This window comes from Nestor notabilis, unplaced genomic scaffold (assembly GCF_000696875.1).
Source record: "Nestor notabilis isolate BGI_N333 unplaced genomic scaffold, ASM69687v1 scaffold1169, whole genome shotgun sequence".
NCBI lineage: Eukaryota > Metazoa > Chordata > Aves > Psittaciformes > Psittacidae > Nestor > Nestor notabilis.
The window spans coordinates 1-15,458 of NW_009942176.1; the positions used below are offsets into that span (position 1 = coordinate 1).

At 38.9% G+C, this 15,458-nt stretch overlaps 1 protein-coding gene across 1 annotated transcript; it reads left to right on the plus strand.

Moving 5' to 3' along the window:
- Positions 1 to 744: 744 nt before the first annotated feature.
- On the plus strand, positions 745 to 7,945 carry LOC104410951 (short/branched chain specific acyl-CoA dehydrogenase, mitochondrial-like; the record flags this gene model as incomplete). The annotated part of the gene is made up of 6 exons (XM_010021256.1): positions 745 to 870; positions 1,438 to 1,530; positions 4,507 to 4,596; positions 6,078 to 6,215; positions 6,894 to 6,993; positions 7,875 to 7,945. Coding segments are annotated over 6 exons (618 nt in total), but the record flags the coding sequence as incomplete, so codon positions are not given.
- Positions 7,946 to 15,458: the final 7,513 nt, after the last annotated feature.

Below are 15,458 nucleotides of genomic sequence, written 5' to 3' on the forward strand. Positions count from 1 at the left end.
TCCAACCCTAACTATTCTGTGATTTTATGTTAAAGGTTAATATTCTTTGCACCTTTTTCCAGCTGACAGCAAACCTTTAAAAATGTTTTCCAACAAAACTTAAGAACTTGCTGAGCAATTTAATAAATTCCTCCCACCAGGGAAAATAGAAATGTCAGAATCATAATTGCTTAGATGAAGAGCATAGCATGCATTGGGATTATTCTGAGTAACGGAAGAACACATAGTCTAACTCTTTCCAACCCTTCTGACTTAACTGACACATTGCTGTTATTAAAAGGCAAAAGAGAGCTTAGGCTAAAATCTAGCAGGTATATACGATGTAAGTTCCAACAGCAAGCACCAACTTCACTGCACAGCAATAACTTACTTTCCCAGTGATTTCCAGTATAGACAGACACCAGAGTCCCATTTGTTTCATTTACACAGTATCAGTCCCTTGTCTCATCAAAAGAACTTTTGAGGTTGTTCTGATCATGTTTTCCACATGGAATATTTTAATAGAAAGGTGTCTCTAGCCATTGGAAACCATAGTTAGGAGACACAGAGGGAACAGATGGTGGTGCCAGTGGTTTATTTAGTAGTATAGTATTAAGCAGGTGCAAAATTTCTGTATTGGAATGAGATGTTTAACACTATTTGGTGATATTAGTGCTGCAGTTTAACCCTACTAAGCACCACACAGCCAAACCCAGCGTAATTAGTATAAAAACCAGTTCTTGATTACTTTTTAATTCATCCTAGGGATACAGGGGAATTACATGCTTCATAGTAGATCGCGACACAGAGGGGCTACATGTAGGGAAGAAGGAAGACAAGCTTGGAATCAGAGCATCTTCTACCTGTCCAGTAACGTTTGAAAACGTTAAGGTATGGTAAGTTGTTTAGCTATTGAAGCATGATCTGTGTATACTTGGAACTTGACTACATATAAGAAGATTAACTAAATCCCCCAATTTATTTTTTCCTCAGACACACTGATTGTTTGGCATATTTTAACTTTTTCCTCCCTTTTATTTTACAGAAGTCTTGAGGGAGTTTGGTTTTTGTAACATTTGGTACAGGTTTTTCTCATACGTCAGTTTATAATTGCCCAAAGAAGTGGTAAATGCTCCATCTCTGGCAGTGTTCAAGGCCAGGTTGGACAGAGCCTTGGGCAATATGGTCTATGGTGAGGTGTCCCAGCCCATGGCAGGAGGGTTGGAATTAGGTAATCTTAAAGTACTTTCCAACCCAAACCATTCTGTGATTCTATGATAATCACATGTATGAGGAAATGTTCTAATCGAATATTCTAGGAATCAAATGACTTATATTTTATGCTTCAGTGGTGAGGAACATTAAATAAACCTTGTACAGTGATTCACCTCTGAACCCTGCTACTAGAAGCTGCAAAGCAGACTAGAACAGGAGTAACTGTGTTGTTTTATTCTTTAGGTTCCTGAGACCAATATCCTGGGACAGGTTGGACAAGCCTATAAGTATGCAATTGGAATGCTAAATATTGGCAGAATAGGTATTGCTGCACAGGTGGGTAGTTCTGTTTAATACTGAATACAACCAGCACAGAACTGGATTGAAATTTACAAAACAGTTCAAGCTGTCTTTAGAAAATACTTTATTAAAAACTCAGTTGCCACTAGATGTCACTGTTCCTGTAGCTAAGTTACAATGAAATCCTGAAACAACTGTGAATGGTAAAATTCTCCTTTGGTGACATAAGCAATAGCTTTAGAAAACATTAAATGGCACTTAGTTTGTCTTTGATAGTTAACTTATCACTTCTGAGATGTAGCAACACTGTTATCTTCCATTATGCAAATCTATTTTACAAAGAAAACATTACACACTGAAATGTATAATATTGATGCTTCCAAGTTATATAGGATTGCCAAATGTGACTTTATTCTAACTGATGTTTTCCCAAGTACTTCTTTTTAAAAGTCAATTTATTTTAAAAATAAAGATACTTTTTTCATAGCAGAAGTGCCCTAGTTCTTTGCTGTATTTGAAAATTGCACCTTATGGCCTCTTAGGGGAAAATATTTACTGACTTTGGAGTTACTTTAAAATGTATTTTGTTGTAAACTCAGTTTGGATCTCAGATTACTGCTGATTTCAGTGGAAATCAGGCTCAGCCCTATAATAAAATTACTTACAACAAGTTTTTATGAGTTTATTTTACTTTTGAAAGTAATCCTTTCTTTGTTTCTACGGTGTTGTGGATGTATAGGGTGTAATATGTCTGTGCTACCAGTCTTCCTTATCTTTTGCCCTAGTTTACAGACAAATGAGGAGTAATCCTCATGAAATTTAGACTTTCCACTTGGCAGTAGACTATGCTGCTAAATGGGTTGGCTGTTCCATCATTTCTAAGGATTAAACTTAGTCTGATATGTCATTTAAAAACCAGAGGTATAAATAATATAGAGGCTCCGGCAGTAAAATGCCTGGCCTGGATTTTACTCTTAATTACTCCAAGTTACATTTACAACCTAACTAAAAGTTAAGGTCAGGTAGTTGTTGTATCTTAACTTACTACTTGAAGTGCACTTGAATGGACAAGAACAACAGTTCTAAAGCCCTGTAGAATTGAATGTAGTTTTGCAGTAGAAATAGTTTTAGAAGGTAATTAACATCTTATAAAATGTGATTGTGGCTGTGAAAAGTTTAGTGCAAGGTAGCTCCATATATTGTTACAGCTACTGAAGTGGATATACTTGGTTCATCTACATGAGTTTATAGAAGAAGGCAGCAAATCTGGTGATACAGCTGCATTGTTTTATGTTATTTTCCCAGATCCCCATTTTCCTATGTATTGGGGGGGGTTTCTAGAACCTTGAATGATGAAGCAGTAGATGTCTGAAGCCAGGCAGACTCATGGTTTTATCTTCCTGGGGTCCTTGGCTTTCGGTTTAATATGTGGGTCTGTCCAAAAATACCTGTACACTGTTGTACCTCACTGAAAGTAGTTTGACTAAGCTGCTTAGTGTGACAGCTGACTGCCACACTGTGGTACCCCATCTTGAAGTAGAAAAGTTTTATGAGATTCCAAGTTTACTGTACACTGTTACCTCACTTTCTGAAAATTCTTCATAGCATTAATTTCCCTCTTTCCTTTTTGATTTTTTCCTTGTTTGATTACTCCCCTAACCTAATTTCCTATCTTTGCTTTTCCTAGGAATCAAACAGGTAGACAAAATGCATTCAGATGGGTGGTAGCTACATAGTAAAACCAACTGCTCTTATTTACTAATAGCTCTATGTTCCACGATGTATGAAAGGCAGGGTCCTTTCTTTACTATCTTATTTGGCATGGAAAACACTTCTCAAAATCTGATAGTTAAAAACCCCATAAAACTAGTTTACTTTCCAGATTTCATAATGTTTCTTCAGGCTAACAAAGCAGTCACTAAGGGACTGTAGCAATAGGACAAGGGGTGATGGGTTCAAACTAAAACAGGGGAAGTTCAGGTTAGATGTAAGGAAGAAGTTCTTTACAGTGAGGGTGCTGAGGCACTGGAATAGGTTGCCCAGAGAAGTGGTAAATACTCCATCCCTGGCAGTGTTCAAGGTCAGGTTGGATGGAGCCTTGGGTGACATGGTCTAGTGTGAGGTGTTCCTGCCCATGGCAGGGGGTTGGAACTGGATGATCTTAAGGTCCTTTCCAACCCAAACCATTCTATGATTCTAGGATGAGAGTTACTTCTTTACGAATGTTGGTGTGTAGTTTTCCCAGATGTTATCCTCCAAGATGCCACTTGTGTTTTGTTGTCTTCACTGCTGGTGAACAGACAATGGGTCTTCTAAAATAGTTCAGTGGGGTTGTTTTTTTCCTAGATAATGCTGGAAGAAATGTTCTCTGTCCTTCCGCTACACTGCTATTCTAACTTCTGAAATAAACTGCTAATTCTGGCAGTCTGGTGTCTTCTATAAAATGAGAAATTATTTTGTTGCTGAAAATAGCTTTGAATAATCATTCAAATTATTTTTCCTTTAATATTTTAATGTACATCTATAGATCTTTACAGTTATTTTCCCACATAATTAAGAATATTCCCAAAAACACTTAATATTTGTGCAACCACAGTTTTGTTCCAAAAGCAGTGATAATCTTTTCACAAATCTTTGCCTATAGTAAGGAAGTTTCATTCAGGAATGGAGTAGTATGGAGTAGGCTTACTCCTCAGACTTCATTTTTTTGTCACCTCAGCAGGTCTAACAACTGCAAAATTCTGGCTCTTGAGATTCTGTGTAGAACCTTCATTATATTTTAGCTTTGTGCAAGTTGTAGCCATCCCTAGGTAGAAAGAAAACTCAGCTTTTCTTCTGAATACCAGGCTTTTTACAGAGGTAAACTGCCTGACCAGAAGATCAACTGTTATCATCTCCACTAGGGACATGGCAGGGGGTTAGAACTAGATGATCTTAAGGTCCTTTCCAACCCAAACCATTCCATGATTCAATTAATTCATTTTTCCTGAACATATGCCTTATTTCTTACAGATGTTGGGACTGGCACAGGGCTGTTTTGATCACACAATTCCCTATACAAAGGAAAGAGTCCAGTTTGGGAAAAGCATATTCGACTTCCAGGTACTTGTTAATGAACACATGGGAAGTGTCCTCCAAGAAAGTAGTTGTTGCCACAGTAAACATAGTAAAATGAGTAAATCTGATTTGTATAATTTGTGCTCCACCTTGTGTCATGTCTACCCTTCTTAATATTTGAGAAGAATTTCAGATGAGCCACATAAAGTACATCAATTCAATGCTATGTGCCTTTGCAAGTGCCATATAAATACTCTAAAACTTCAAAGCATTATTGACTTAACTCCTTGTGCTTGATAGCATATTGGCAGCCTTTGAAAATAACACACACAGAGCTCCTTTCTCTCCTGATTTTAATATCACAGTATGTTGAATGTGTTTTTTACACCCTTTCAGGAGATGTAGGGGAAGGCCTTTTTCTGGACACTAGAAATGATAAAAAGATGAGGAAACTGATTGAATTATTAGATTTCCTGTGTTATACAAAGACATTTTCATGATAATACCTGTGTCTTAAAACGAAAAGAACTCTTTGTTGCAAAAATGATGTATAGTTTAATAAGGAAGATATGTAATTGTAATTACTATAGTAATTTTCTTGTTAAAAGAAACCTACATCTTGGCTGAAGGAACATTAGTCCTACACGCAATTTATACAGATTTTAGGAAGCACCCACAGAGATCCAGGAAATGATCAGAACTGTGTCTTTTGAATAGGAAATGGAATTTATAATTGCCAAATCATTTTGTTATTTTGACCTGCGTATATATTTTTGCAGATTTTAGGGAGTAGTGTTAATGTTCCAATAAGATGAAAGATCTCATTGTGTTTTAGGAGCAAGTTACACTACTAAATGTTCATTTTCAACCATCATAATGTTTGGGGCTCCTTAAATGAACCCATTCTTCTGTAATACCTACCATTTAGATGTGAGCTCCACCACCTTTTTCCTTCCCTTCAAATCCATTCATCAGTCACATTCTCTTTATGCTGCTCTTCTCTCTTTTCTCATGGCTTTGGAACATAGGAAGAAGTAGTTATCAGCTTGCTAGTTCTCCACTTTATTTAAGAGGTAGTTGTTTTCAGCTCATCAGGGATCTAGACTTATTAATGTATGAATGTGCTCAATAGAGACCTGCAAGATGAAAACACAGCTTTGACCTACCCAGTCAGTGCTGAGGAGAGTGTTAAGATTTGGCTGAAGCTTTCCTTGATATTCATGGGTGCAAATAGGTAACCCACCTGCCCAGCCAGTCAGGCAAGGAGTTCCCCAGTACTTCTGAATCCAAGAAAAAGGAAGGAGAAAATGAGAGTGCACTTCCTAGAAAGACTTTGGTGGCCAAGAGGTTTTCCCAACTTCAGTATCAATAGGTGCAAAGGAATTTGGAATTATCAGTCCATTTGGATTTTGTATTTCTAGTTTAGAGTATAGGTATGTTCCTTGGTGAAAAGAAGGGCTCTTGCTAGAAATCCTGGTTGAGTACTAGCTCCTGGTTCTGTCTGACTTGTGGTGTCTTTATTACAGGGAATGCAACATCAGATAGCTCAGGTGGCCACACAGTTGGAGGCAGCAAGGCTGCTGACCTACAACGCAGCCCGTCTTGTGGAAACAGGAAGGCCGTTCATAAAGGAGGCAAGCATGGCCAAGTACTACGCTGCTGAGGTGACTTGCAGTTTCTTTCTTCTGAGGCTTTATTTCCCTGCTGTTCAGAAGTTTCAGCTGTTAATGGATGTATAACTTCTCATTCATGTTTGGCAGTAATATCTGTGGATGTACTTTGATCTTGCTTTTCATGCCCAGTCCATGTATGGCATGTAAAGTAGGCCACCTGAGAATAAACTGCTCGCACCCCTAGATTTTGACAAGCAAGCAACAACAGTGAAAGAGAAAGTGAATTATTATCTTCACTCATCTGGAGAGATTTCATTTTGGCAGAATTCTCTTCTTGTGGCTGCAGAAATGGCATGGCGAGACCTCATTGGTGGCCATTCAAACTCTGCTGGTCACAACTTCAAGTCTTCATATGACTTAAAACCAGACTGCTTCTACCTCTTTGTAATTGCTGTCTTGCATATTGCTACTACTCTTTTTCACAGTGCAGCATATGAACTATTGCACTAGTGGTTAATGAATTCTTGATGTCCTCTCATGCAGAAAAATGTCATTTTATCCTAAAATGGCTTGCATAAGATGAACACAAAAATACAAGTCCTTCCTCTTCCCAATAAAGCTGCTGCTTTAATTGTTGTTTTGGTTTTACTTCAAATAGCTACAAAGGATAAAATTTACTACCACATGAGGTGTAATCCTGAAATTGTAACTCTGAAACTATTGTCATAGGTTGCAACCCTGACAACCAGTAAATGTATTGAATGGATGGGTGGCGTTGGATTCACAAAAAATTATCCAATAGAAAAGTATTATCGTGACTGCAAGATAGGTGAGTGATAGATTCTTAACAAGTATTTCTTGTAGCATTAGTAGCACTCAAGTTTGAGGATGAATGACTGGTTATTTTTTTAAGGTATTTCTTTCTTGAGTCTGTGATCGACCCTGACTCAAAGGCTCAGCTATAAGAAGGTAAAACTTTAGGGGTGAATAAATATGTGTGTATGTAAGGCTAAAATGTTTCATTAGATACCAGTAAAATGCAGACACACACATTGTGTCCCATTCTGTTAAGAAAATTACAGTTCAGAAAAGTTGAAAACACCTTCTTTGCCTTTAAGACCTAAGTCTATTCAGGTTGAACTCCTAAGAACTGGATTTTCAAGACTTCCTTGTTCACCAGTATAATCCCGGGACCAAACAGTTTGACATTTCTAACTATGCTACCCTTTGATTTTATTGCTGATAGCATTTGTAAATACTTAATTTTGTTGGTTATGTAGGAATTGCTTTTCAGGAAAATGTCTTGTCATTATGTGGTACCAGCAGAAGAGTACTTTAGTTGTTGCAGATAATAAAAGCAGGGTGCCCAGAGAAGCTGTGGCTGCCCCATCCCTGGCAGTGTTCAAGGCCAGGTTGGACACAGGGGCTTGGAGCAACCTGCTCTAGTGGAAGGTGTCCCTGCCCATGGCAGGGGTTGAAGCTGGATAAGCTTTAAGGTCCCTTCCAACTCAAATAATTCTATGATTTATGTATTATAATATAACTACACAATAATATATATTATTATAATTCTCTTTCTAGAACTTGCTCAGTAAACCTTTACTTCATAATTGTAAATGTTTAAATGGACTGTTAGAATAATACCTTGGTCTCTCTTCATACATTCACTGTGGTTTTATAGTCTTCTAATTTATTTTCTTCTGATTTCAGGTACAATATATGAAGGAACTTCAAATATCCAGTTGAGCACCATTGCAAAAAGCTTAGCAAAGGAGTACTGAAACCAGAAGGACTCGGGACTGTTAACAGAGTTGTTTCCCTGAACATTCATTGCGAATCACACATTTGTTTGTAATCATAAAAATCATTAATAACATCATAAATAAGAACACATGATCACAGATGAAAGCATAAGGAAAAACCATGAACTCCCCGTTTCAGAGCAGTGAGTGTGTAATTCACCTGAAATCATGAATTCCAAATCCAAATCGTGGGTTAAAAGTATTTCTTTCTGCTGAGAGACTTTAAGATAACATATTGGCTGAAATTATTTGGTTGCCTTAGGTTATGCCAGCAGTGGATCTCCACTTTGAGATTTCAAAGTGAGAACAAAAGAAGCCAAATCCTTGGCTTGCCTTGTGTGAAAGATTCTGTTAAGCCGCCTGGGAGACAGGACCCTACACATGCAGCAGAACTGTTGCGTGGTGTGAAGCTGCTGTTTGTTCATGATGCCCTTTATTAGCATGGAATACAGAGAGAAATGGAAGTGAGAGTTTCCTCTCTCCGAGGTGGAGTGATGTCTGTGGAGCTGCTGTAATTGGAGTAATTTTTATAGCAGCCCTCAGTGTGTTCTTAAGTGTATCTTGGTAATTAAGCCCGTCCTGTCCCAATTTGTAGTACTGAAAGGTGGATAATATCTACCTCTTTTTCCAGCTTTCTCAGCTGTTAAGGGTTTTAATCTAAAAGGCTATTTATAGTTTTCCTTTCAGAAAAGGTTGAGTTGAAATCTTTGTGAAATTGGGTTAAAAAAGCTCTAGTAGTTCTGCAAAAAGACAGAGATATAAGCTAGGTAATGGGAGTGCTATGATACTACCTCACAGTGGCCTTTCCATGTTCAATGTATTTTACAAACTTTAACCCTCAGAGCCCTGCTGGGAGTTAGAGAGGGACTGTTAATTTCCAGCCTAGAAAACTCACTCATGGAAGCTAGTGGTTCACCAGCAAAGTGTTTCTCCTTTTGACAGAAAGGAGGGGGGGAGGGTTTGGAGAAGTATTTGCTTTTCTATCCCTCTCCATTTACTTTATAATCAAACATTTTATTTACAGGAGAAACCTCTCCAGTGCTGGAGATCTCATTAAGTAAGAATCAAGAAATGGAAAGCTTAATATATGAAAAATCGTTATAATTGCTGTAATTGGCAGTTTGCCTCAAGTGTTTTGGGGAGGGAAGGATTCTGGTTTTGTCATTTTGGCTGACTTAGGAGAATCTCAGTCACTGATGGTCCACTTCGAATGGAGTTTACAGTGTTACAGGCTGAGAGTCCCAAAGGATTTTTGAGCAAAACGGGGGTATATGACACTTAACAAGTATGGTTTTGAAAAACAAGCAGGTGGCAGTGCCTTATGCAAAGAAACAAACAAGGGGAAAGCACTATTACAGAGTTTCCTGACTTTCTGTCAGCTTCAAAGGGAAGTCAGTGCTTTAGTGAATTAATCCCCCTACATGCATGCTTTGCCTGTCGATAGGAAAAGAATTAAAGTGGTAATTCTCCTTATACCTATAGAAAAAGTCCCTCTCATATCAGTTTGATCAACAGCTTTGAAATTTTCAACAATAAAAGAGTAGGAGGGTAGATTAGATGATTTCAGAAGTTTTCTTCTAGCATTATTATTATAATTATCACAATCATTACCATTATTATCATTATTAATGCATTTCAGGTTGTTTGAAGGCTTTCTCTCAGCTGAACCGAAATGGCCAGGGAAATTGCTAGGCTAGAATTAAGACTACAGGTGCTGCAACAGTGAACTACAGTTATTCTGCTCAATATAGTCTTACTTGCAAGTCTGAAATGATCAGAACCACACTACAAAATGCTTGTGTTAAGGTTGATTAATGTGATGAGTTGTGCCAATGCGAGGCAGTCTCTAGTTGCTGCGGTTTAGCCTGCTCTACTGATGTGTGTCAGCAGAGATCAGGTTTTGATTCATACTTGTTAATATGTCTCTTAGTTTGGGATACTATCTTAGCTTGGCTTCTGCAGTTTTGCGTGAGGCTAGGAAGTGAGTGGCAGTACTTAACTGACTTAATACAGTGCTAAAATCAAACCCTTTATGGAGGGAAGTGCAGTTCTCTTTGAAGGACTGTGAAGGGCTGGATATCCAGGCTTATGTAAAAGGACTGCTTCAATCCAGAAAACAACCTGAACAGCCTCATCAGCTACTCAACAGTTCTCAGAAATACAAAGTCAAGCCTTTACCTAATGTTACAGCTGTAAATATTCCATGTCTCTCAGTTCTATATACTGTATTCTGTACACAGGAACTGCTGAAAGAAATGTCTGTATTGTAGTTGATTTTCATCCACAAAATCCTACGGAGGAGTATGTGCACAAATGAATTAGAACCACTGACTTTCTTTCATCCTTGTTTTAAAAGGGCATGTACCATTGTGGAGAGCTATTCTGGGAAGAGGTCACTTGCTTCCTCCCCTTAAGTCTGATTCCATTGCTGCACTGAATGCAGATGTTGATTTAGTAGTAAGATGTGCTGTGCTGTTGTGCAGGAGCTGTGAAGAGCTGCCTGCATTCCCCACCCCCTGTTCCATTTGGGACAGGCATTTATGGATTGTCTACAATAGGCACTGTGGGCACAGGTCTGGTGGTGGTGGCTGGCTGCACCAGTGGGTGTAGGGCTGCAGACCTGGCTTCGTGACACTCTGAGGCTTTCTGTGCTAATGACAGGGCTCAAAGCTGCTTTATACTCAAGATGTATTTATACAACTAGACTGGTTGCCCAGAGAGGTGGCAGATGCTCCATCCCTGGAGATATTTCAAGGCCAGGCTGGATGTGGTTCTGGGCAACCTTACCTAGTTGAAGATGTCCCTGCTCATTGCAGGGGGTTGGACTAGATGAGCTTTAAAGGTCTCTTCCAACCCAAACTATTCTATGATTCTAGGGAGTTTTCCCTTATGTGCCCTTTATCAGCCCAGTCAATCCAGTCTATTGCCCTGGAACAGCATCTTCAATATCAAATGTTGCATCTGGGCTTCCCTGATTAGAAGAAAAGACCTATATTGAGAATGTATTAAAAAGTGCCTGAATTTTATACTAGACTTGAACCAATGCTAATCTTGTATATCGTGATGGTTCTCTAATATTCTGTCATTTAAATTTTTTCCCAGATTTTGCAGGTTTTGTACTAGGAGAGAATGACTATCTCATCCATCAGTTTTCCTTAGCTTTATTCTGATTTATGGTAAAGGTCTGAGGCAGATTTCCACAGAAACGTTTAATCACTACTTGGGAAATGCTCAAATACAACATTTCATATGATGTTTTCTGTGCTGTTGTTCTTTCTTCCACATTTGCTTTTCCCCACGTAAAGATTGTGTTAGAAAAGGTTTATGTGAAATATAAAGTAATTGTTCATTGGGAGCCTTTTGCTATGTAAAGAATTTTCTAATTAACATGTTATTGCAGTTCCATTTGGAAATCTTTTGGTGAGAGACACATTTCAAGTTCTTCCTACCGAGCTAAGCTCAATTTGAGACACATTCTGCTTCGAAAGCAGCTCTTACTTCCCTGTGCTTGCTTACTGGATGCACCATAGCTGAAGAAATATATTCAGTGTACCAGTGTGATGGATCTTCTCCTGAGAGAATTACCTGCAAGTGGTTAACAGCCACCACAAATACTTCTTAAATGTTTACCTGTTACCATTGTGCAGACTGTTGGTGGAGGCACAAATCAAGTGAGAGCTGATGGAGAGATAAATATGTATTGTACGATTCCCAAAGAATTCCCACACAATTCACCATTTTATGCTGTATTGAAATACAGTCATTGCAGAGTGTTTTACAAGGAGTTGTCTGCTCTGAAGTGTAGCTCCTTGCTCTAGGTCCTGGTGAGGGGACATGGCTGGAAGCTTTACTCTTCTGCTCTGACTGTAGAATTACTGTAGCATGGCTGACTGCACGCACAGGTGAGATGAAGCAACATTTCTTTCCAAGCCCACACAAGAGACAGTCAAACATCAGTGCCTAGTGAATCCAGCGTTCCAGGCTAACAAATAGGATTTACAACCATAATTTCAGTTAAATATGCCAGTTGTAAGATCAGTTGCTATAATTAACAAAGTCCAGCTTAGCGGCATTGAGGGAATTTCTCATTATCTGACAGTAGAGACATTATTAAGCTGCTTCGAAATCTTGGCGTTTATTATCCTCTAAAAATACTCTGTTCATGTGCAGTAACTAATACATTTGGAACTAGATGATCTTAAGATCCCTTCCAACCCTAACCATTCCATAATGCTGTGATTAGGTAGCTACAGCTAACCAGTGTGCTTCCTACAGCTTGTTTCATAGATGAGAGCATTCACACATTGATTTGTATTGGTGTATTAATGCTCAGAAGAAGGTGCAATGTACAGTGTAGCTTTTCTGATAAACTATTTTAAAATATAAATCAAAACTATGTATAGTCTCAATGGGCAGTAACAGCTTTTATGTATATTCTTCTGTCTTTCAAGATCATTTGGATTTACATCTTTCTGAAGCTATTCTTCTTCTCTGTGTCTTAGTACCTGTAGAGCTACTAACACTGGAGAACTGTACGTATAAAACAACCTCAAGGTGACTTCACTAAAGATCCTAAAGACGAAGCACTCCCCACCTGACAGAAAACTGTGTATCAGTAGGCAAGTAAACAACACTTTCAGATCTGGGGACTTCTGAACATGCAGAAGGTTATGTTCATCAAACATTTTGCAGGGATCTCTGAAGAAAGAAAAGGTCTGCCATAAAAGAAATAAATACTCAAATAGCAGCAGGAAAACCTAAAATACAGCAAAAAATCCCCATCTTCCACACTGCTTGTTTGTGTATTTGGGAGTCTCCTAACCAGGAAATAATCATAGATGGATTGAAACTAAATTCTCCAGCCAGACCTGGAGGTCTAACAACCAGTTTAAAGTGTTACACAAAACATTGTCACAATCTGTGACAGCTTTAAAAACATCCGTTGTAAATGGCCAGGTAAAGCAGGGCTGGAGTGCTTTGGGTATGTTGAACAGGGGAGAGAAATCAACTTGCAGACATGAGCAGGACTGAAAATGAGCTTTGGTTCATCTGTAACAGTGGCTGGAGGGTCACAGAGGGAAGGCGCTCATTGGTGGGAAGAGCTGAAATGGAACCTTCCTGCTTGTTTGGTTTAGATCAAGAAATGTCTTGATGTTTTACAGCAATGAGATGATTTTCCTAGTGTCGAGAGAGCAAAGGAAATAGTGGAGCTGCAACATGACGGGTTCATGTTGAATTTGCATTTGCTGCCTCTGTATTCCGTAAGTTTGATGGGTTCAGTTTTGGAAAGTTCTCATTTTGGAGCCTGCAGAAGGACTCCGGTTGGGTCTCCACTTCATAGGACACAAGAAGCTCTCATACAGACATCCAGAGCTGCTGTTCTCCTGCTTGAGGGCTTGTTCCCTGCCTTCTCTTATGGACATTCAGCCAAGACTTCTAAACGATGACCCACCCGTCAGAGGATCAGAGTAATTTTCTATCATCCTTCCCATCACATTCTTTGCTGCAGGTGTCTTGAATATTTTGGCCTGATTCATTTTCTAGGATGTTCTGCAAGATTTTTCTGTTCACTAATTTGCATCCTAAAGATGCAGATTAAATGCTAATTTTTCAATGTAACCAGAGAAGTCGTTCAGCTTTAATTTGATACTGGGTCGCTGAGGTTTTCTGCCTTTGTTTAGGTGGTACCCAAAGACATGGTAATTGCATTTTAGAAGGACACTAGTTTCTCTGGATATTTTTTGTTTCTCTGTGGACACAAAAAGTAGAGAGTGTGAAAGGTGAAGGGTCCCAGAAGCTGCAAACGTTATTTATGCTAAAAAGTATTAGCTAATACACGTTTGTTTATGAGTCAGTGTATTGTGCATCCAATGCTGGCTAAAGCCGAAGTGAAAAAGCCAACTTTGAAATGATACTGAGTTGTAGGCACAATGTTTTACCTTTTGTGTGTGTGTTACATCTCACAGAGAACAAACAGCTTTCTATCAGCTCTGCTAAACTGACCTAAAAATAACCAAGGAATAATTCAGAAAGTAAAGTCAAGGTTCTGGAAATGTGGTTAAATACCGAAAAGCTCCGTAGAATCATGTTTTATTAATGGAGCTGTTAATTCAGAGTTGGTATTGAGCAAATGTGGTTTAGTGCAAACACTGATGCTGTTTGTTTTAGGAAAGCAAACGTTAGATGTTCAGTTCTGAGGGGGAGGCTTTCACATATGCAGCATTGCTCCAGTTGCTCCCATAAGAATTGAGGCAAAGCACTTTTGTCAGTGTAGGCACTTTCTGAACTTTGAAAGTGTTTTGTGACTTGAACATGGTTACAAGATACGAAGTCTATATCAGTGTTCATAGTCTAGTTTTCCCCATGGTCTGAGAAAAATTCCTTGCATTCCACTGTAGGATTTTTACCAAACACAAACTCTTCTGCTCCCTTCCTAAACACCAAATCACTGAGGTCTGTCCAACCAAGCTTTAGAAAGAATCATTTTCTCAGTTTAATTGTAGCAATGACTACATTTGCTTGATGTGGCAGGTTATTTTCATGGTTGCTTGAATAATAAAAGCTAGATTCAACAAGCTATTTATCATAAAACATATTTGGCTGCCACGCAGGTTTCAGTTCCCAAAGTCCATGGTAAGGTGCAGCAATAGGTCTTCCATTTTATGCCAGAAGTATTTTGGCTCTACTGTACTTCGGTGATTCAACAATTCTCTGGAGTAATACAGCTTGTCATTACTTAAGAGTTATTCAAAATGTACCTTGTTACCTTTGTGTAAGAATCTAGGCCACAAGAGGGTTGTGGTTGTCCTCTGCTTCTTCAGGGGGCTGACAGAGCACTGGGTTAAAGCACCCAATGACCTGATGTCTCAGACTACTGTAATTTAATAGCCAACCCTTTCTATACTGCTGCTTCTACGTAGAAGTGTCCAAAAACCTTTTTTTTTCTTAACTGTAAAAGCCTTCTGGCACTGAATTACATCTATTTCATGACTGAAACATATCTGCTCTATGCTAACCTCATTATCCAGGAATGATTTCTAGAAAAGGAAGTGAAGAATAATTGAATCATTCCTAACTGAAGGAAATGCTTCACAGAACTATGCAAATTCCAATTTGGCCAAGATGCTGTGGTTTCATGTTCTATTTCTGGGAAGGGCAGAGGGAGAAACAGCTATTTTTGAAGTTGTGGATAGCCAGGTTCTGACTACACTTCTCTCTCTTGCTTTGAGATCAGAGCACGCTGCGACATCCCTTTTGAGGAGGGAGCTCAGTACCTACTTGGCTTCTTCATACCTGTCCTGCTGTAAGTGCATGTGAATTAAACCTGCCCCCTTGCTGCAACTGTCATCTGCTTTGGCTCATGCTTCCTGAGATCATAGAATCCTGGAATGGTTTGTGTTAGAAGGGACCTTAAAGCTCATCCAGCTTCAACCCCCTGCCACGGGCAGGGACACCTTCCACTAGAGCAGGTTGCTCCAAGCCCCTGTGTCCA